General features: G+C 36.4%; 1 protein-coding gene across 4 annotated transcripts in view; it reads left to right on the top strand.

The window, feature by feature from the left end:
* The window catches only part of MICU3 (mitochondrial calcium uptake family member 3), a 53,885-nt gene extending 38,714 nt beyond the window's left edge, over positions 1-15,171 (top strand). For 2 of the 4 annotated variants that reach the window (XM_062639790.1, XM_062639593.1), the window contains exons 11-14: positions 1,375-1,546; positions 3,741-3,849; positions 4,814-4,971; positions 12,781-15,171. In XM_062639790.1, the coding sequence (XP_062495774.1) occupies positions 1,375-1,546; positions 3,741-3,849; positions 4,814-4,971; positions 12,781-12,891 (550 nt within the window). In that variant the 3' untranslated portion in view covers positions 12,892-15,171. Of the gene's footprint in view, positions 1-1,374; positions 1,547-3,740; positions 3,850-4,813; positions 4,972-8,018; positions 8,094-12,426; positions 12,571-12,780 lie in introns of all 4 variants that reach the window. The other 2 variants (XR_009968710.1, XM_062639678.1) reach the window with 2 other exon arrangements.
* Positions 15,172-22,927: the final 7,756 nt, after the last annotated feature.

Genomic DNA, 22,927 nt, shown 5'->3' with positions numbered 1-22,927 from the left:
ATACACTTGCGTACTTGGTCTAATTAATATGTATTATATGACTATACTATATTATATTACTCAGACATGCATAAGGTTTATGCTCCCTTTGTGTGTGTATTATATATGCAAAGAACAAAATAAATCAGCCTACCAACAAAAAAAAACCTTTACTAATGCTGCCACATTTGCAAATTTGTTTAGCACTTGTGTACATAGTTGGTTTGGGGTCGAAAGATTGTACTTCAGCCCGTCTTTATTGTATACAGGAACTCTTCTTAAATTTTAATTAGTTTTATTTTCTTCCCCTGTTTTTCAGTGCTTTGAAAAAAACTGTGTGCATCTCTACTCTTAGGGACATGTATAAATGTGAGGATTTTTCTGAATATGTTGTGTAGGCATCTTAGAACAACCTCCTTTGGGAAGAAGTGAAAACACAGTGGAAGCTATCGGCTTAATTATTACACCAGTTAAAACAGAGTTTAAAAATATAGGGAGAGTGCCATAAAAACAAAGCCATAAAACTGTTTCTGTGTAATTGATGGATACAGTATTTACTTAAATATTAGTAAATACTCCCAATACCTGTTGTCTTTATAGCTATCACTTAACTGTGCATTCTAATCAATCAGATGTTTGTAAAATAATTAAAATTATGTTATCAAAAAGTATTCAGTATTTCACATAATATTAAAAACTGTGTCATTAAGTGAAATCATGATGTGAGTTCAGAATAACAACCAGAAAAGATGGTACTTTTTCAAAAGGCATCTAGTTAAAATATCCATCTGTTGCTGTAAGATGCTGTGAATGCTAAACAGGTCAAAACCTAGGAGACACATTCCAGTGTAAAAGAGGGAGCTATCAAGTTTTATTCAGTGCTACTTTACTAGCACAGAAAAATCATTAAACTGTGGATTGGTGAGGGAAATACTGTTGTCTGTTTACCTTGCACTTATACTTTTGCCGAGACATCCTTTTGATTTTAACTCTTCGTAATTACTGGAAGTCAAGTTATGTATTGGTAAGGAGTGTTGCAGACAATGTCTACAGGATGGGAACCTTTGTGAACCTCTAACAAGGAAGTTACAGGTTGACAACTGGATAAGCTCCCAGTGCAGTACTGTGACTAGAGAGCTAATTCCATCCTTGGGCTGTATAACTAGAACATCAAGCAGAATAAGGGAAGTTATATTTCCTGTTTATGTGTAGCTGGTTTTATACTTAACCTAGTTTTGGTGTCCAGAATATACTAAATATGTTGTTAATCAGAAGAATTTAAAGAAATATTCTGAGTGAAGAATTAAAAAAAAAAAAAAAAGTTAGATTTAAAGGACATGAATAGTACAAATGTAAGGTACTACTACTTCCTCATATTTATGTTTGTGCTTACAGATTTATGGATAACCTACAGACAGAAGTTCTAGAGATAGAATTCCTTTCCTACTCTAATGGGATGAACACCATTAGTGAGGAGGACTTTGCTCATATTCTTTTGAGGTATACAAATGTGGAAAATACATCAAGTTACCTGGAAAACATGCGCTGCAGGATTCCTGAAGAAAAGGTAATTGTTTAGCTACAAGGACAGCAGTGGGCCACAGCACCCAGTCCCAGTGTCATTTACAGGAAAACATAGCCTTGTTGGACTGAATGCGATTCTGTCACTAATTGATTGACACCAGGATTTTATTGTGATCATAAACTGTCTCATGTTTTTCAGATTACATCCTGAATAAAATGTAGAAGAGTAAATAGCAGAGAATTCCGTTCCATAGGATTTAGGTAGTAATGTTTTTGACGTTTAGGTAACACAGCTTTGTATTACATGAATATTCAGTTTAAGCAGCAGGAACCATAAGACTTGAAAAAGAACCATTTTTTAGCAATGAGGGGTTGTTTTTTTCTTCTGTTTTGCAGGGCCACTGGAATAGCAGTGGAATAGTCTTCAGAAATAATTGACATTCTTTGTCTAGTTGTTTTATAGTCCTAATAATGGATCACTTCTGTATAATTGTTGATGGGTATGTAGTTCTTGCTAATTGCTGAAGAGAGAAAAGATAATAAAAACAGTAAAGGTCATGAGGTCCTTCATTTGTTTAACAACCAATGTGTTGTCAGAAGTGTACCTGAGAGAAAAGCAGTGGCAACTATGTATCAATGGTAATCAGTAGGATAATGTTAAAAGTAGCCCTTCAAATAGAGGATGTTTTGGATATACTCCTTTTGTTTGTGTTGGAAAGATTGATGTTTCCTAGAAATGTAATAACTCTTTGAATAGCTATATATTTTAATAGCATTGACAGCAGAGCTTGCGAAGAAAAGTAAAAATCAGTTTGGACAGTTCTGGTTTGGTTTTGGGTTGTGGTTTTTTTGTTTGTTTTTTTTCTTACTTTTCTTTGAGGAATTGCATTGTAATTTCAGTCTACAGAGAAAGTAAATTCAGTCAGCTGACCTGATAGAAACATACCTCAAAAATCAACAGCTTTCTGTTCAGGTAGCTGGATTTTCTTATTTTTCTTGTGATTGAACAGCAAGTAGGTCCACTGAGAGGTGAATGTAGCTGGGGAATAGAAAGGGAAAGCAGGGCTGTCTCTTTTGCACCAGATTTAAGATGAGGTGGTAAGATTGGGACCTCTAAAAGGTCTGTGCAGCATTCAATATTCAAAGCCAAGACAGTGCACCAGAAGTGGTATAAAATTCTTTTTGCATGATTTGCAGATGTGTTTTTGTTTTTGTTTTTCTGTTTGGGGTGGAATGAAGATTTCCATACATATATGGGAATCTGGAAAAAATATGTTTTGGGGCTTGTATTGCAATGACATCTTAGGTAACTGAAAAATTACAGTTCTAGGTATACAGAAATACTTCTTTGAATGGCAAAGGTTGAATAAATAAATATAAATATAGACACTGTCTTTTAAACCAGGGAAGTAGTCTTGGAAGTTCATCTCTTATGTCTTCCAATGCCACTATTCTGATGGCAAGCCTTCCACAGTAGTTTCCTCTTCTTGATCTCTTGTGGGACCATCAGTTAAGGAATACTTCCACCAGAAAGCTGTGACACACAGTTACAGGTTTGCTTATGCTGCATTCTGGGAATATCCTGGCACTTGACCAGTAACATACATCAGTATGTCATACGCTATACCTCCCATAAGTGAAAAAAGATGTTGCCATTTTTCATAGCTTCTTATCACTGGCTTGGTAAATTCACTGTCAGTACAGTGGAAAAAGTAAATTCCCGGGCATTTGAGAATGGGACTTTGAATCTTATTGCCATGGAGGCGTTGTTCATATATTTGCACTTTTTTACACTTGTAATAACATTATAATTTGAAAATCATAAAATGTGTACTCTATTTTGTTATAGGGATATAGGGATTCCATTTAGAAGAAAAATTAGTCTAGCCTGTGAAGTAGTAGGCAGCTACTCTCGCAGTTGGTGATATTAATCTTCCATAGTGCTATATGTAGAAGCCTCTGAAGCAACACGATGATTATTTGGCGTAGTGCAGTCATGTTAAAATGTTCAAATGGCATACTGCCTGCTCACAGGATGTTTTCTTCCTTTTACTAACTAGATGCCAAGCAATGATTCATTTAAGCTGGCATCTTGGATTGCTACAAATAACAGCTCCTAAAGAAGGTCTGTGCATTTTTAACAGCATTGGCAAGCATGTGTAACTGCAAGGTTTATGTATTCAGTTGTCATCACTGCTGATAATTCTTCTGGTGCATATTGTGTTTCCATTTTTTAGGGTATCACATTTGACGAGTTTAGATCATTTTTCCAATTCTTGAACAACCTAGAGGACTTTACAATTGCGATGCAAATGTATAATTTTGCAAGTCGTTCCATAGGTCAGGGTAAGTATATTAATATAAAAATTTGTTGATAAAGATACACAACTGTTGACAAAACTACAAAAATGCTTTGGAATTCCTAGTTTGTAGTTTTAATGTCTCAGGTAAATGGCTAAAAAGGCTAGGACTCCAGCTTTGAAAGAAAAAGGCTCAGGTATATCGTAAGAGGTATGATAAAGGTTTACAAAAAAGTCATATAAGGGCTGGATAAGCTGAAGGCAGAATAGTTAGTCACCACATCCTACAACGTAAGAGTTAGGAGACACTTGATGACACCAACAAGAGGTCAGTTTGAAGCAAACACAAGCATTTATTTACACAGTGGGCATCTGGAACCTGACCTTCTACAAGGGTTGTAGAAGGAAATGGTGTCAGAAGGTCTGAAGAGGGATTAGACAGATTTTTGAACAAATCAGTAAGTGGGTGCTGAAAGAACTAGGCAGGTATCTTCTGACTAAAATCATTCATAACAATAGTTAAGATGGTTGGGGAGTGCAAGTGAACAGTACATGAACTGGTCAGACTTGTGTGCTCTCTTCAAGTAGCATTCTCATGGGCCTGAGACAGTCACACAAGCATAATCCTACTTCATGTGGCCTTACCAAAGGACTATACTGATTTCTGTGTGCTCTGTTTCTTAGGTTCTGTTTTCAGATGGCAATTAAGTAGATGCCATTGGTATATATGTAACATAAGTTTAATTATGATACTCTAATTTTGATATTACACATAGTATATGGGCTCTTTTGTATAAGATAATTGGTACCAATTAAACAGCGTCATTTTACATCATTGAGAACTACTTGGTTTAGAACTGTGAAATTCAATCCTAATTTTCACTTTTTTTTTTTTGACTGCTTAAATGTAAAAACTCAAAAGTTTACTTGTATTTTGTAATATGTTGTCACAAAGTACAATTAAATTAATTCTGTGTTTTGTTCTTTCTTCTGGTGTTCTCTTTATGCAGATGAATTCAAACGTGCTGTGTATGTAGCCACAGGTGTGAAGCTTTCACCACATTTGGTGAACACTGTGTTCAAGATTTTTGATGTTGACAGAGACGACCAGTTGAGTTACAAAGAATTTATTGGCATTATGAAAGACAGACTCAATCGAGGGTTTAGGGTAAGGATTCTAATTCTTATAGTTATCTTAGTTGACTTTCATACTTCCGCTATATACTTTAGTACCTGTAGTACCAGTATGTTGCAAATAGTATGCATGTTTAAAGGCATATGTTTCATAGAAATCTGGATCAGTATATAAGATAAATTCCTTCTTAAATTCTTGACTTTTTTTTTAGGAAGCAATACATAGAGTACCTTTATAGTACACAAACTAAATTGGAAATGGGAAATCCTCTGCATACGTTGCTTCTTTGGTATTGTGTGATTGATAGATAGACATCAAGAATTTTGACAAGGGTATCTATAATGACTGGGTTGTTTGCAGGGAAAAGAGAGTTTGTCTCTCTTGAACTCTGGCAGTTTATTTAATGGGTAGCCTCTTCTAAAACATTATTTAAAGTACCAAGTGTTGATAATGAGTGTCGAAAAGAGTTGCAGCAGAAGATAGTTTTAATTTTCAAATAAACAGTTGCTGCACAGTGCTATATTCTAGTTCAGAGATGCTTTTGATAATTTACCCATCTTATATATTAAATTTATGATAAGGTAGAGGGCTAGAAATTACTTGCAGAAACTTTTCATAGGGAACAGCTCTTAAATCACGCCTTTTAGGTGAATGTATAGGCCTTGCTGCCATCTTCAGGTTCTGTTTAGTACAGGGGAATTTTATAGTAGCAGAAAATTTTTTATTAGAGTATGATCAATAAAAGTCACTTTTTCTTTTCTTCACATGGCAGGTGTTAACATTTTTTTGCCAAATGTAAAATGGTGTTGTTCCTGACAACGTAATCACTTAGACATAAATCTGAAACACTATCATAGTTCCTGAATTCACATTCCAGTATGTTACTTCTGTATTATAATTTTACTCATTTTTAGTTAGCTTCTTCAATATAATTTTAGAACTTTTTGTGAAGTTGTGTTGAGTCTAATAGTCTACTTGTTATTGTAATATTATGATCAAATGTAAAATGCATTTGTAACAAACTTATTTCTTTGTTGGTCCTCAGTTCCTTTTATTATGGTGTGGGAATGATGACTGTTTCATAACTTGTTTCAAGATGTTCAGCTGTATGTTTTAATTGTTTACTAATTGTAAGTGTGCAGTGTATGTTTAATTTAACAAGAAAACAGTCTGCTTACTAAGTAATTCTTGTAAATGTATTACATGTTTCTATTTCATAAAATGCATGACAGAAATCACATATAATCCTGAAGAATCTATATCATCCAGCACTGTTCAGTCTTTTGCATGTGTCTTTCTTTTGCATAGGCCACTATAAAGCATTCCAGTGGCCTGTAAAAGAACTGCAAAGAATAGCCAAGGATGTACAGAAGAATAGCACCTGAAATGTCTAACTTTGGTTGGATATGAGATCTCCTGGTTTGCACAGGAGATGATAATGATTTTGGTCCTATAATTCAGTTATATTCAGACATGCCTACATGCATATTTGTTAGATTATTCAGAAAAATGCATTCCCTTCACTAATCATTAGTAGTCCAGGACAATTACAGTACCAAAATTAAGAATTAACAATTTCCAGTAAGTTTTCCTTGAGCGTCACACAAACGTGATTTTTCCAAGAGTGGGTAGTACTAAAAACTGCAAAAATTTGCCTTTTCTTAGTTTAATATACTAAAAAAAATACAGTCTTTTTAGTATACTAATTATATTAGTGTAATTAGTATGATTAATATAATTACTACAATTACACTAATTACTAGTATATTCTGTTTAATTAATTATGCTAATTACTAGTATGTTCAGTTTAATAAACGCCCCTCTCCAACCGCAATCTCACTTTAGAATGAAAAGAAGAAAACACCTAAGAACCTTTTGCCCAGAGCAAATTGGTGGAAAGCATCATTAACTACTTTCTATTCTTTGTGCATTAGAAGTTACATAGCATTTAGCTTGGCCAGAACAAGTAAAATTTACCCTCTTACTCCTACATTGTGGTGGCTCAAGTGTTGTCTTGTTCCAAATTAAAACTAACAAATCATTAACCTTTTTTTGTTAATAACTGTGTTTCGAATCCATATTAAGATTGGTCAGTTCTGTTACACAGATAAAAGAACATTTTAGCCTCTGTCTATGCAGTATTTTGTAGCAAGATGGAAATTTTTACCCTGAGAAATTGGAGCTTGTTTATAAAGTGTAAAAACCCAATTTTAATGTTAAGTACCTTACAATTAATGTCTGCCCAAATCATTGTAGTCTTTTATTACCACTCTAAAAACACCTAAAACTAACAGTTTAAAATAGGCCTATAATTTGAAGTATGATTTTACAATTACCATCTTACACTTAGTAATTCCACTTTTTAAAAAAGTTGTTTTACTAAAATGTTTGCCCAGAAGAAACTGGAGCTTGGTTACTAGGGCCATATATTTTGTAGTTATATAATCTGACTACAGCAAATGTATTTAAGAGCAAAGTTTTGCACAACTCCAATGAAACTGTAATTCTGAAAGGCCAGTCAGTCAGCTTTGTCCTTTTGAAAGTTCAGCCATAGACCTGAGATCAGGTACTACCCCTTATAGGAACATAATAAATACTCGTATTTTATCTATGATTTGGGAAATGAAAATGTCTTAAAGAGTTTATCAAATTAAATTTCTTCTTTTCTGGAATATAGTATTATAATCTGAAACCTCTTGGTTTTAGTAGTTTGAAACTAATATATTAAGCTGCCATCAAGCGGTCAGTCAGAGTATTGCCATAAACTTACTAAAGTGTGCAGACATTAAAAGCTTTATTTTTGCTTGATGTTTGGTTTAAAATAGTTATTTCATGTCTTTTTATTTAAAAATATATATGAAGATTCCCTTTCCTTTATAAATTCAAATTTTAAACTGAATGATTTGGAACATGATTAAATGATAAACATTTTACCTAGCACAAACTATACTGTATCTTCTAGCTATTCATCACTTAAAGCCATTTTTTTGTATTTTCATGATACTGTTGTCTTATGCTTACCTCTGGCTGCCTTCACGTGTTGTCTGCATCTGCGCACTTCTCCATCTTCTGCTCCACAGGGCTACAAACCTATACAGAGGTATACTACTTTCAAATCCTGCGTGAGGAAGGAACTCTATAGCAGATAAATGACGGTATGTGTTAGCCGCCCAGTCTGAGTGTGCTGGCATGCTTGCAGGAATGGCTGAATGTTAAACTGTCACTGTTTTGTTTCCCATTCCAAAACGCAGGAATAGGTTATCTGAGTGTAAACAGTGTAGTAGCTCAAAAGTGTCACGTGGTTTTGACTGAAGCAATAGAATTTTGTTCTGGAGTTGGCAATAACTGACTTGCACTGTCACTGTTTTGTAAGCCAGCTGAGATTTTGTACTATGTTTGAAAGAAGGAAAAGTATTCTTTCATGGTCTCTGTTGCTGTTTTCCATCTGTCCTGTGACCACTTTATAAGTAATTTCTCGGGTACCTGTAGCTAAGAAGTATTTAGCAGTGAAGACTATAGAGGCAGACTTTTCTTCTTGAGAGACTGTTAGTAACTCGTTTCTAGTTCGATTTAGACTTCTGAAAGCATTAATGTGGTTTTAGCTCAATTAATGCTATACCAGCAGTTTTCAAAAATCAGCATCACCATGGCTGTTTCCACCTATCCACTACATGAATATTACAATTAGGTTGTACTGTGGGTTTCAGTATAAAAACTGGGGTGTGCATATTCTGTAGCCAGAACTGTAACTGTTTGGCACATGGTGGACACAGCAGAAATGTGCTAGTAGACATTTCTCTCACATAAAGCGAGAGTTTGCTCCTTTGCAATTTAAGGTTTTGGTGCCAGCAAATTTTTCCTGTTTATATTTGCAGTAGTTGGTACAGAGGCTGTTAAGAGCTAACAAAAGAGATGTATGCCATGACAAGCAAGGCCTCATGGCCGGTGGTCTCGTGTGAATGAACCTTATGGGGTAGTCAGAGCATCTCACACTCCTGAGCCAGGAGGGTTTGACTGTCATCAAGCCTAATAAAATTAGCTTGGTGACAAAAAGAGAGACTGTGGTAAAACCATCAGGTTACATACATCAACAGCTTGACAGAGATCTGAATTCAGGCCATAAATTAATTCATATTTTGAGACGGTGTAAACAGGGAAAAAAATGCACAGTGGAGACTCATAAAGGGAGATTTTGTTCACTCTGTATAAAGTCATTCTCAAGAAAAAAAGATCAAAGTTGAATAATAGTATGCCTACACTATGCACTGGGAGGCAGAGAAACCAGGTGAGTTCTCAGAGCACAGACATGGCTACAGGCAGCCTCACTGACATAGTGTAGAGGTTGCTGGTTATATACTCTGCTCTTTTTCCCACCTGGAGCTCCTGGATGCTTCCTTGTGTAGGTCTGTATCAGATACCTGTTACCTGTGCCATGAAGAATACAGCGTAAGCCTTGTTGACTTATATAATATTCCTTCTTCCCTGCTGACACATTAGTTGGCTACTGCTCTTCACTGGAGCAACTGCTTCTTGTCTGTTATCATGAGTTACAGTCACATATTCAGTTCTTAGCTATTAGGAGTTCCATTTTGTGCAAAACGTTACATAACTTAGAATCATAGAATAGTCAGGGTGGAAAGGACCTTAAGATCATCTAGTTCCAACCCCCCGGCCATTGGCAGGGACACCTCACACTAAACTATGTCACCCAAGACTTCCTCCAACCTGGCCTTGAACACTGCCAGGGATGGAGCATTCACAACTTCCTTGGGCAACCCATTAAAGTGTTTCTTCAGATTTGTTGTAAACTTTTATTAAAGTTAGGTGCAAGTGTCAGTTAATGGTATGGAAACTTTAGCCAAAACACGTGTGAAGTGATTTGATATTAGTTACTGCTAAGGAGGAGAACAGAAGTAGTCCTGTCTTTGCCATATAGTGTGGAGTGGAAGTGGATTTACATCATTCTAGAAATAATTATTTTCCATTTAGTTTATAAATTGAAAAGATAATAAAGATCGAATTGTTGTAGATTTGAAATTGAACAATTTCAATTGGGTAATCAAATTTCCATTTGATGGACACAGAAACATAAATGTATGTGAAATACAAAAACCTGCTGCACCTGCATCCCAAAGTTAGGTCCAGTGCAATTACTATTAAATTTACTTTGTTCCACATGTAAATGTACAGCTCACTGGGCTTTGATATACTTTATATGGTAAATGTAGAACTCTGATGAGAGATTAAGATGCTTGGCATGTGTACCACAGATTACACTATACTTTGAATCTGCACCCTGAAAAGTGACATACAGCACATTGTGCTGTACATTACGTATCTCCATATTGAACTAACTCAATTTACTTCACCATGTAAAGCATGTTATACCCTTGTAGTAAATAATGAAAATCTCTCCTTGGGGAACAACTGTACAAAGCTCTGTGTGGTCCAAACACCTGATGGCGTTCTCAGAGAGCTTGTCTTTCTGCATTGCTCTCTCCATGCAGGGCACACAGGCTGACTCAGCATCAGCAGGTACTCCTTTGCATACACTGCAGGGAGAACAGAAGTAAACACGTTAGTAAAGAAATGCCTGCCAGAGCAGAGAGGAGAACTCCACTTTGAATGTTTTACAGAAGGGAAATTTCTAACAAAGCCCTTTCAGAGTTCATTTCCAAAAATGACTGCTAGTGCCCAACTTCAGGAGGGATTCAGGTCCATCTGAAAGTCATATTTGTGTGCTCAATAGCTGCAGTAATTTTCATTTTATTGACTTCTAAAGTATTGAAAGTAACTATTACATGTCACAAATATATATCTAGAAATTAAGTTGTATGTCCCAGTAATTCCCCCAAAATTTTAAGATTTTTGCGTTAAAATAACTCTTTTCTAGATGTTCTGAATTTGTGGGGGGTCTAAATTTTTTTATTAAAGGTTTTTAGGAAATAATAGCTAAAAATAGTATCTTGGGACTGATTGAGGAAGGAAATGTCATTTTGAGAAACACCTGAAAGACTGAAGCATGGATTCAGAACCTCATTTCCAGACGTGTTTCAATAATAAATTGCTGTCTTCTGTAAATATTTCATTAAGTCAAGTGAGATTAAATTTGTCGTGTAGTTATTATTTTGAAAGCTTGTAATTTCCATACTTATCTAGTTGTTGAATGCATCTGGTAGAAGAGCTTAAAAAAAAACCCAAACCTGAAGAGGCTGTTGCTTTTCTCTTTAAATCTGATGAAGTGAGAAGTGTGTGGTAGGCATGCCTTACTGACTCATCTTACAAATGTAACTGGAAATTACAGAACCCAGAGTTTTCATTCTAAACCTGCCAAGAACTTTAAAAACATACCTGTATACAGTGGGAGGAAAATGTTCCAGTGAAATGTGAAACCATTGCAGAGACTGTGGACAAAATGTGCTTTCTATGGATTTGGTACACTACATGTAGATACAACAGTGCATACATTAGAAATAAGTAAGCAAACAGTTAGTATACTCCAGTGTTTCTCTTAATGATTTTCATGAATATTTGTCTGAACCTTTTTCATAAAATAAAAAAATAAATGCATGTACTAAGGCACTGCTTAATTAACTGAATGTGCTTTTGTTAAATAATGCAATGCATTTTGCAAGTAATGCTTTTTTTTCATAAGACTATAAATCTCAACTAAATTATGTATTCATGTAAGTACTGTTTCTAATATTTCATGTAAAGTCTGGATTGCATACTGCTGTGGTTTAGTTTGTTTTCTGAATCTTTACAACTTCTCTATAATATTCTATGTGTTTTAATTATATGAGTGATGAGAGTAAGTGGATGTAGGCTTCAGTCTCTAATGGACAGGTTTAATGTACTGCAGCGTTGCAGTATTTTTAACATCTTAGTTCAATCAGACCAAGCTATCAGACAGTCTCTCACCCTTTGTCCTGGTTTTGCCTGAGATAGAGTTCATTTTCTTCCTGTTCGGTGGGGGGTTTTCCCAGTTCTCTCTCCCATCCCACTGAAGGGGCTGGGAGCGAGCTAAGTGCTATGTAGTGTTTAGCTGCCTGCCAAATTAAGCCTCCAGATACTGGACTTAAATTGTAATCCATTTTAGACATTGAAGTTGCTTGTAAATTCATCTGATTTACCTGTAGCAATTACAATCCCTATTCCTCCCTTAGCTTCTTTCCCTAGTTGCTTTAATAGTCTCTCTCCATCTTTTGATACTTACTATCAAAATAAGCTTGTGAAGTTGGGAATAGTGGAAAAAATAAGGAGATCCAGTGACAACTATGGATATCATAGAGTCCAGTGAATGTTCCAGGCCAGCCTTTGGCCAGTATTCGACTCCACTCAGTGGGCGCTCATTAACAGTGCTGAACCACAGTGCAGTTTAGGATTAAGGTAACCTAGTTTAGTAATACATACTGTGTTTGACTTCTGTTGATGCCTCAGTTTCATGAACATCAATAATTTTCTATGCTTTTTTATTTGGTGTTATAGGTGACCTTTTTAGTACAGTGTCAATACAAAGAAGCAAGAAACAAAACTAGAGACAGCAGGACATACCTGAATAAAAAGGAAATCCTTTCTTGCAACTTTTAATATAAATAGGCTATTTGTTGAATGCTAACTGTGTGCTGTGAGGTGAGGATGCATTTTGAATACTTAACCTGTGAATGAATTTGTAACCCTCATTTTACAGAAGTACTTTTGAGCTATAGAAGTATTTGATCTTCATGATTTTAATATTAAAACATATATTAGTGTGTATGAGCCTGAGTAAAATTTAATGTAGTATTAAGGAGTTTAATGAACAATATCTTTTTCCAATTGTATGTTTTTCACTTTTCATAGGAAACTCCAAAATATGGTTGGAAGGAATATTACTCTTGCGTGATGACTGTAACCAGTGAACACCTCAGAGATCTGTGGAAGCAGTTTCGGAGACGAGATACGCTGAGATAAAGGAAGAAAGAATGATTATCTGCACTGGCTAGAACTATTTATCTCTATGAATTCCTGATGAAGAACAAACTAACCCAGGTGAATTGTGAATCTTACAGCTGCAATAGAAAACACAGGACTTCTTTTCCACTTAGTCTAGTGATCATGAACTCTTACAACTGCTTTTCAGTATGTATTTTATTTAAATGATGAACTGTCACAATTGGCAGAAATCTTTTTCTTAAGAACATTTTGAATATTTTTTATTATTTTGAGATAAATTTACAATTTAAAGGAAAAGATAAATAAGTTTTACACCTGGGTAGGTAAATGTGGCAATGAAGAGAAACTACAGCAGCTTAGACTGTGAATTTTCTTTCAGAAGAGCACTATGAAAAGTTTGTGCAAAATTGGCAATGAGAATGCATTGAGTAGCATAACAGCTATGTACAAGTTGAATGTACAAATTAAACTCTTAGAAGCTATTATTTTAAAAAGAGTAAAGCTGTTATGGTTATAATGTGAATGATAGGTATTTACCTAGGGAAGGTACTGTATGGACTCTGATGTTCAGATTCTCCAAGTCTTACTATTACATTCAGTAACTTATCCTTTTAAAAAATAGTATAGATTTTAAGATGTCTTATGAGCAGTAGGTCAAAAAATCAAAATGTTCAAATTCATGTTAAGTAATACACACTTTGTAATACTTATTACAAATTTTATTGCCATACATATAAATTCATTGATATATTTCTGGTAGAGTAAAACTTCATGTGTTTCTTGTGAATAGTGCACTTTTCTATGAAGTGGCACTGAGTAGAAATTATAGCTGTCTAATTTGCTACTCTGGAATGCAGTGTCTGGAAAATAGATAATAACTTGTGCTTGTCTCAACAAAGCAAAACAAAACATAAATGCATGCAACAATACAGAGCAACACTAAGTAATATTATTTGAATATTACGCATCAGATATTAGACACAAATTAGGCTTTACAAAGGTATGGAGACTACAGGCAGGCAGTAGCCACTATGCCCTTCCATGCGTTGTAGGCTTAGGTGTTACTGAAACAGTGGTAAGGACACTGTTACATTTGTTTTTCATGTTCTCTAAATTTTTTTTGCTGTCCAGCAGCAGCATTTTTCCTTACTCCCTTTCAATATTATTTGTATGTGGTATCAATTAAACCCACAAAAACATGAACACCTATTTCTTACATCCTTCTTGAAAAGGTTTGCTGGAGGTTAAATAAGTCTGTACCTATTGAGGAGCAATCCGTGCCTTGAAGTATTTCTAGCTGAATACACACAGACTAAAACTAATGTCAATAAGTTGTTATCAGAAAGGCAGATATTTAGTGGAGTCAGATAATTAAAATACACCAAAATAATGTTTTTAAATCTTTTATTCCTCAAAATGCATGAAAGCAAACTTTGCAAAATTCTGTTTAGTGTATGTTGCTCAAATACCATCTGATTATCATGTGAATAGAAAGGATGTACAGCACTAGTGTAAGTGCAGCTAAGTTTAGAAGTGCTTAATTTATAATAAGATTTACCTCTGCTAAAAAATTAAAATGAGAAGGAAGGTGGGTTTTAAGAAATACCACACTGGGCATTTTAGAAAATAAAAATGTGCTACATGTGTCTTTCATCTGAGAAAAAGCTGGGTCAGAAAGCATTTGAAGGGTGCTACTTTAAGTAATGTTTCATGCTAGTTGCTTATAAAATATCCACCTTGGTGTCGTTAAACTACTGACAACAAGAAAATCAAATAAACTGGGATAAAGGTTTTTGAATTGATACAACAGAACACAGATAAGCTGCAATCGCTGTGTGATGATTTAGGGAATCAACTGTATTCAATGTATCGTCTTGGTACGCAGAACTGTCTCACTGCTTCTTGTCAGCATATGCAAAACCCAGATTGCTACTTCAGTGATGAAGGACAAAAAAATGGAAGAAAAGTTAGGGAGCTATTGAAAGGATTCACATCCTTCCTCTTCATTCACTACTGCCCAAGCACACCAGTCCTCCCCTTGGAAGCAGCAGTACCATCACCATTTGGCTCCTCCACTGCTCTAAGCAATAATGCACTTTGCTTTTATGGCTGGCTTGAGACAATTTTATCATTTTTATATGTATTTCCTAACTATAGTCACTTAATATAAAATAGAATGTGAAAGTGTCAGATTAGTTTTTAAAAGTATTTTTTCTCATGTTTAATGATAAGTTATTTAATATGAATATATGCATATAGTATTCTTGTTTATTTCAAAATAAATGCACTTGAAATTAATTTTATTTGCAGTTTATATCATTCAATTTTTTTGTCATAAAAAAAATCTTTCTTTGCATAACATGAATGTGTAAGTACTTTGAGTTAGAGCATCTCACCATCATAAAAACAGACTTGTTTGCTTCTTTTGGTCACTTATTTAAACAGACTTGCTCTTCTGCCATGGAATTCAGTATAAAAGAGCTGGAAGTGCAAGGATAGACAGGTGAAAAGAAGGCTGGATGATGGGATATGCCATCTGCTATAGAGGCACCCCTCAGATAGGCAGCAGTCACTGTACTCAATGAAACCTTACTCAAAATCTGCCAAATTCCTAGCAGCAGAGAAAATGTGTATGCTGCAGCTAAATTCTGTGAAAAGTTGCATAAATGAAGGTTTTTTTTAAAACCAGCTCTTGTTAAGCTAAGAAAACTGTAATAAGGTAAGAGGATATTCAAAGGATGCTTAGGAGCTGCCTGCTGAGGCCCAGACCAGCTGTAAATTGTAATGAAATGGTAGCTGTTAAACCTGGAGCTTTGGGTAGCTTTGTGATACTAACTTTTGCCTGAGCTCTGATGAATTCCTAGTTCTGGCAGAATATCCTGTACTGCAGGCTGTTCCCTGCTCATCTTCTGCTGATGTTTAAGTTTACCATGGCAGTTTCCCTCCTTGCACATTTTGGCAGTAAGTCAATATAAATTACTTCCATTGCAGATTCTTGTGTTGTAGGACATAGAAATTTATTAACCTGAAGAAAAAAAAAAATTATTTAAGTGATTTGCAGCATATTATTGGTCATACTGCTGGGTTCCTATAGTTATTTGGTTTCTTCATGTAAATATCAAGATAAGGATGCATTGAAATGGAAACAAAAAAGGGTAGAGGAATTTTTCACTTTGATTTCACTTAATATATTTACATAATGATGTCTCGCACTCCTGTCTCACCAAGGACACTCTGAAGACAGTTTCTATCAAAAGAACTCCAGACTAATACTTGCAGAAGGAAAATAATCAGTTCAGAACCTCACTATACAAAAATTAATCTGAAACTAATTTATAGCAATACAAAGTCTGAACTCCCCTTAAAATCAAGCCAAAACTAGTAAGAGTATTTTCTAATATATGTGAGGTCTGAGTGTACGGTATACAGTATTTTTCCTTATATCTGAAAATCCATGAAAGCATTTGGCACCCTGAACCTGTCAGCAGATGGTGCCCTTGGATATCTTACGTTCTTTTTCATACACACAAAATTAAATACATGAGGGTGTGCTTTAATCTTGAATGGGTAATGTGAATTTTTACCACTAGTTTTGACTCATAAATTCCTCCCACAGAGGAACATTATTATTAGCTAGGGACATTCCATAAAAATGTTAGTGCCCACTTGAAAATTTTAATACAAAATACCTAATTTTGCATATATAAACATTCATAGAAACAGCAGTGTATTAAATGTATTTAAGTTTTAGTAATGTGTTTATTCAATATAAGCAAGTAAACTGTTAATCCTGTTGATCTGTTTGTTTGTTTAAATACAGAGAGATGAGTTACTTATTTATATGTCCATCCTAATAAAAACAAACAAATATCATTGTAGAGGAACTTTTCCAGTTCCAGGTTCATAGCTATCCACTGCAAATAACTTTTCATTTATAGTTTGCTTCTGACAATAGATTTAGAATCCTTCTTTTTAAGTAGCAATACCTGTATACCATGGTTCTTTTAATGTGTGGGTTTACTGCTAAGTGGACTTCGGGAATGTGCATGAGGTTGTGAGTTCTGGTTTGAAACAGTGAACTTTTAACTCACTCTAACCCTGATTCAGAACCTAGATTCAGAAAAGAGTAGTGCTGTAAAAAGAAACTTCACATAGTCAAATCTCTGCAGTAAAATACTTGGTCTGAAGTTAGTCACCTGGGCTCTCCAAAAAATGCATGTGGAGAATTGCATAAGATCCAGAAATACCACAGTTTTAAATTGGCAAACTAGCTCAACTAGTTAACCAGGCAGTAATGAGTATAGGGATGTTGTAAGAGCTCCTGGGAGCTGTGCATTCTCATGCATCTTCCCTTATGGGCAGTAGCATGTGTGTGAGGGGAGTGAGATGCCTCAGAGTTAGAAAGTAGCACAGCTAAAAGAACCACATATATATGTATCTATGTATAGATGGGATTCAGTGAGAACAGCTCCCTCTTACGCAAGTGCTGGTGACAGCATAGAGGTGGTGTGGAAATACACTGCCTGAAGCAGAGATGAAGAGCAAGATAATGGCAGTCTGGATTCAGAGAGACCTGAGCTGCTGTGGTAGTTGCTATCAAATTAACACTTCTTGCCAGAGATAACATAGCCTGTGAAGAGAATATGCCTCTGCACTTGGAAACTGCACGACAGGAAGAAATTCTTCACTATGAGAGTAGTGAGACACTGGAACAGGTTGTCCAGAGAAGCTGTGGCTGCCCCATCCCTGGAAGTAAGTGTTCAAGGGCAAGTAAAAACAAATAAGAGATTGTCAAACTGATAGTTTTACATTTAGATGGCTCCTTTTGGAGTCATCCGTTAAGCCCCATAACTTCTACTCCTAAGGGCGTAGGTACTCCTAAGCACTGGATCAGTGCACACAGCCTGGGATGGCACTAGATGGGATGAGGTTTCTTACATACTGCTTTTTAGGGCCTTTCTGTGACAGGGGTTGTGATTTTTGCCTAAGCAGAGTCATGCCTTGGGGTACAAATCTCTGTTGCACCAGAACTAGTACTGGCTGGAACTGCCTTAACTTTTCCCTTTGTTTCCCACCTGAAGTGGCAAAAGGGGAAGCAGCAGGGGAATGAAAACTCTGAAGATGAATGCATCTGGGAAAAAACAACACAGCGAAAGTGATAGAAGAGTGGGCGAGAAAGCCCAAACAGGACTTTAAACAACTTCTCCAAGGCAGACTGTGACAAAAAATAGTATTTCATTAATCTAGGGGTAGTGTCACGGTTAAACCCCAGCCAACAACTAAGTACTACACAACTGCTTACTCATTCCCAACACTGTTCCTCCCCCAGGTGGTATGGGAAGGAGAATCAGAAGAAGGTAAAACCCATGGGTTGAGATAAGAACAGTTTAATGATTGAAATTTAGTAAAATACAATAAATATAAGAGCAATAATAGTAATGACAATACTGGGGAACAACAAAAACAGGAGAAATAAAGATTTAGAAAACACAAGTGAGGCACAATACAATTGCTCACCACCCGCCAACTGATCCCAGCCTGACCCAAGCAGTGATCTGGGCCTTCTAGGTGACTCCCCCCAGTTTATATACTGGACTGGGCGTGACATGCTGTGGTATGGAATATCCCTTTGGCTAGTTCAGGTCAGGTGTCCTGTCTCTGCTCCCTCCTGGCTTCCCATGCCCCTCCTCACTGGCAGAGCATGAGACACGGAAAAGTCCTTTATCAGGGTAAGCATTACTTAGCAACAATTAAAACATGGGTTTGTTATCAGCCTTCCTCTCAGACTGAAGCCAAAACACAGCACTGCACCTGCTACTAGGAAGAAAATTAAGCCTATCCCAGCTGAAAACAGGACAGGTTGCGATCAGGAAATTCCAGGAAGGACTTCATGACTTGAAAAAAATGAGCCTTTCCTGTGGAGAACCAGGCAAATTTCCACTTGTAAGTAACTGAGTACCTAGCTGGGATGAAGGGACAGCAAGTGGATTAATACATCTAGGCTAGTCCTTCAACTAAAATGCATCTGACAGCTAGATTGAGACAGGAGAGGCAACCAAGCTGCTTGTTTTCATATAGCTGGGAGCCACAAACTATACACGGTTGGTACTTGACTCCAGCTGGGATGCAACATAGATTTTCTAAGTGATGTCTTACATTAGACATAAGTGATGTTGCAGAGATGCTGCTTCTTCCATGTGTGTTAAGTGTGGTCCAACACCCAAGCATTCTGAGGAGAATCAAGCAGCATGATGGCTGTTGTGAAAGTAGAGAGCATCCCTGCAGAGCCGCTGGGTCATGTCATTAGTGTCGTGTACCTGTATGTCTGTGTCCATGTGCATTCCTGCTTCTGGCTGCTGGTCTGTGTATTGCACTGTTGTGAGAGCAAATATTTATACTCCTGTCCTATTATCCCTCCTCTTCTTGCTGTTCCACTGAGTATGTGGGAAGTGGCAGGAGAGAAAGTATTCCATCATATCAGATTGCTTACATAGAGGAGGAGATATTCAGAGTCTGTAAGCTGTAAATTCCTAATCTGAAAAATACTTGTTAAATTAAAAGCATTTTTCATGTATGTTTATTTATTATTCACTGTATTCTGCATACAGTTTGGGATTTTTTTAATTGACCAAACAATAAAAGAAATACCGTGATTAAAATCATCAGGAATTTATTATGAGATTAAAAAATATATCATGTTTTATCATTTTCAAACTGTTCTAGCACAGTAGGTCTGTGACATTTTAAAATGATCCAGTAACATGAAGTGTTACTTTTCCACACTCAGTTGTTGTAATGGTAGTCTTAAGTGTTCAGTGTAATTTTTTAGCTGACATGTAATGAGCTAGATACACACAGGATGTTTCGAGCTTCTCACCATAACCTATGAATGCACAGCAAATATGAACATTTATAGCCAGCCTTGGATATTAAGTCCCCAAGAGGCTAAGTGAATGCTATCGTAATGTTAGCCAAATGCTCTCTTACTGCAGTATTGTGGTATTCAGTTCATGCATATAATAAGGAGAACACTGTTAATTTTCATAATCACTTTTGTGGCTCATTTTATTTTTTTATTTTATGACCTTTCAAACTGGCACAAAACTGACCTCCAGAGACACTCGCTATGCTGCATTATCAGTAACAGGTAATTTTTCTCTGTCATATGTTAAGCGTGCTTTTTTTGCTTCCTTCCATTTTGCCACCATTACTTTATGAGATTATCAGGAACTATTTATCACATCTTAAAAAAAATATATTCAAGACATCTGTGTAACTTCATTAGACGTGTAAAAACCTCCTACTACTGTTTGCTCTAGATAGATGACTTAGTCACACCAGAATTTCTAGTAGTTTCTTACTTCTTAAATGTCCCGAAATGCTCTGAATAATATCCATTTACAATGAGCATTGTAGAAATGCAGCATCACCTGACCATAAGTATCAATGAACTTTTAATGTCGGCAATTAGAACCACAATGTAATTATTTATCTAAAGGTGGTTCACCAAAGTAGAGCCCCCTAGTACTTGTGCATGAGTAGTTTTTAATTGGGACTGCGTGTTAGGGTACTGGGATGCCTTTCTTCAGAAAGAGGCACTATGTCCACTCTATCCAGCTGGGTTATTTATCTGAACCCAGCTGGAATCTACCTGTCAGCATATGTGGAAGGAGAGGGTGCCTGCTTCATTAAAGTCATCCTTCAGTAACGAAGGACCTTGTCAAATGGTATGACAAGGAGAAGGGGGGAAGCCAAACATACAGAAGCACAAACCCAACCGAACAACACTCAAGAGACAATAGTGGGGACCAGCCAGACTGACTGGTAAGGGGGTGTGGAACAGGAGGATGCTAGTTCAAGCAAGATCAGATGGACAAGGACCATGTCAAAATGCAGTGATGCCAGGTCCCCAGGCTAGCCTCCAGCAGCTAGGCAGGAGGATGCCCAGCCCCAGGGCTGCAGGAGGCAGCCCCTTCAACACTAGCTAGGTCACACAATTTGATATAGTCAGACGTGGCAATGTTAGAAATACCCAAATCTAATCCAGGAGAGGCACTTCTTTAAAAAATCCACCAGCAATACTTTGCACACACCTTGCCTGAGGGGAAAAGCTGAGTACCACTTAAGAACATTTTGTTTTCATTTGTCAAGCACTCAAGCCTCCTCCCCAAACCCCAGCTCCTGACAAGAAGAAAAGCCTCTAAATTACCTTCATTTCCTCTACCTTGTGAATATTTCACACAAGCATCAATTATCTGTGTTCCAAGTAACTTCTCTTATTGTAGAAAGAGGCTGCCTGAGCAGAGTCATTTGGGAAATCTGTCCATGAATACCTAATGGTTTAGATTATTCCAGGATTTACTTCTGCCTAACACTCCTTTGAATATGCTCACTCTCAAGTTGTTCTGCTGTTACCTAAAATTTCTGCAGGTTATATCATGGAGGGAGGAGGAAAGGCACAGAAACAAGGGTGTCTTATGAGTTGTGCAAGGAACAGAAAGGAACTGTAAGCAAGAAGAAGAGCGAGAGAGCCCAAATCCAGGGGGAGAAGTCAAGAGTGCAAGGGTAGGGGAGAAGAATTCTTTACAGGTCTCTAACCAAAGAATGCTTCAAGGTAACTGGGAGTGTCAGTCAAGGCAGGCTTTTTTGTCCCAACTATATTGAAGTGAAATTTGCCTGTTTATTTGACTAAATGGGCTAAATTTGAACCAGAATGACCATGATTTTGGAGCTCTGGTAAAGAGTATGCTATAATAATTATTATTCATGTAATTATTAGCATGCTAAGCAAGAAAACTCTGATTATTGTGAAATCCCAGCAGTGAGAAAAGGGTGATAGTGGCCAAAGAAAAGTTAGAAAGCTGAATTTAGAAATTAGAGTTAGAAAGCTCATTTCAGGAATTAATACCAGGAATTGTATGATTTATTTTGAGGTCTTTGTAACACATCATATTTTTATTCCATTATCTCTAGCAAACTGCCATCTCTCGATGTACATAATTTTGTATAATAACTATTAATTCAAATAATTACTGCATTAAAAAGCTTTCTCTGATGTTTACTATGTTTCCCTGGTATGTATTCTTGTTAATAACCCCCATAACACATACGGCATTTAAAAATGGTTTATAGGAGGAAGCTTTTCATTGCTCCCCCCCCCAGTACAATACAAAGCCTTTTTTATCCTTATACACAGGGCATCTGTCTGCTAGCTTCTTGTGGTACAGCTGTGTGTCCCTGGAAACACACAACTCATTAGTTGCGTTACCGTTTGCACCTGAGAGAGGTCACTGTCATCTGCTCTCAAATTAGTGCAAAAAAACAGCAAATGAATTGAATTACCTTAATTTCTTTTCACTTTTGCTTGTAAAGCATGGGGTAATCTTATACTTTTAAAGTCTGTTTTGAATAACTATGGATGTTCTCATTAAAACATACTGAAGTCAAATCCTCTAAATATTGTATTAAAATGTGGTGACTTCCATAATTAATTATGGTAAGCTAAAGAGGGTTTATTGCTTATGTCATGTTGGGTTTGGTGAAATACAGTATGCAGGAATATCAAATGTAGTTTTTCAGCACCAGTCATTACATCTCTGCTTTTTTGATGTATAATACATAATTTGCCATTATGCAGAATCTGTTCTTAAGTTCTTATGTTCAGATCTTTTAACCACATATTCCATCCGTTTCTATGATAACTATACGAATTACTCCGCTTCCTCTTACAATAAGGGGGGGCACAAAGTTTTGCATTACATGAAAATACAGCAGACATATGGTCAACTTCTTTTCCTTTCTCTCTGTTTCATCCTCTGGAACCTGGCAGCACACCTACTATTGTTTTTGTCATATTTTCTCCAGCTTTCTTCTTCCCTCGCAGCCTGTTTCTCAATCAGAGGCAGTTGTACACCTTCCATGCTGTGATTACTTCACTTCAGCCTCCAGTGTGTGGTATTACACACGCCTTTTTTCAAAGTCCAAACACATTTTAACCAAGCTCCTTCCTACCTCCCATGCCGCCGGTGCTCTGACAGACTATAGCAGATTGCAG

Source organism: Pezoporus occidentalis, unplaced genomic scaffold (genome assembly GCF_034315485.1).
Source record: "Pezoporus occidentalis ecotype Australia unplaced genomic scaffold, CSIRO_AGI_Poc_V1 ctg1, whole genome shotgun sequence".
In the NCBI taxonomy this organism is placed as follows: Eukaryota; Metazoa; Chordata; class Aves; order Psittaciformes; family Psittacidae; genus Pezoporus; species Pezoporus occidentalis.
This window is presented reverse-complemented; position numbering and strand designations above follow the sequence as displayed.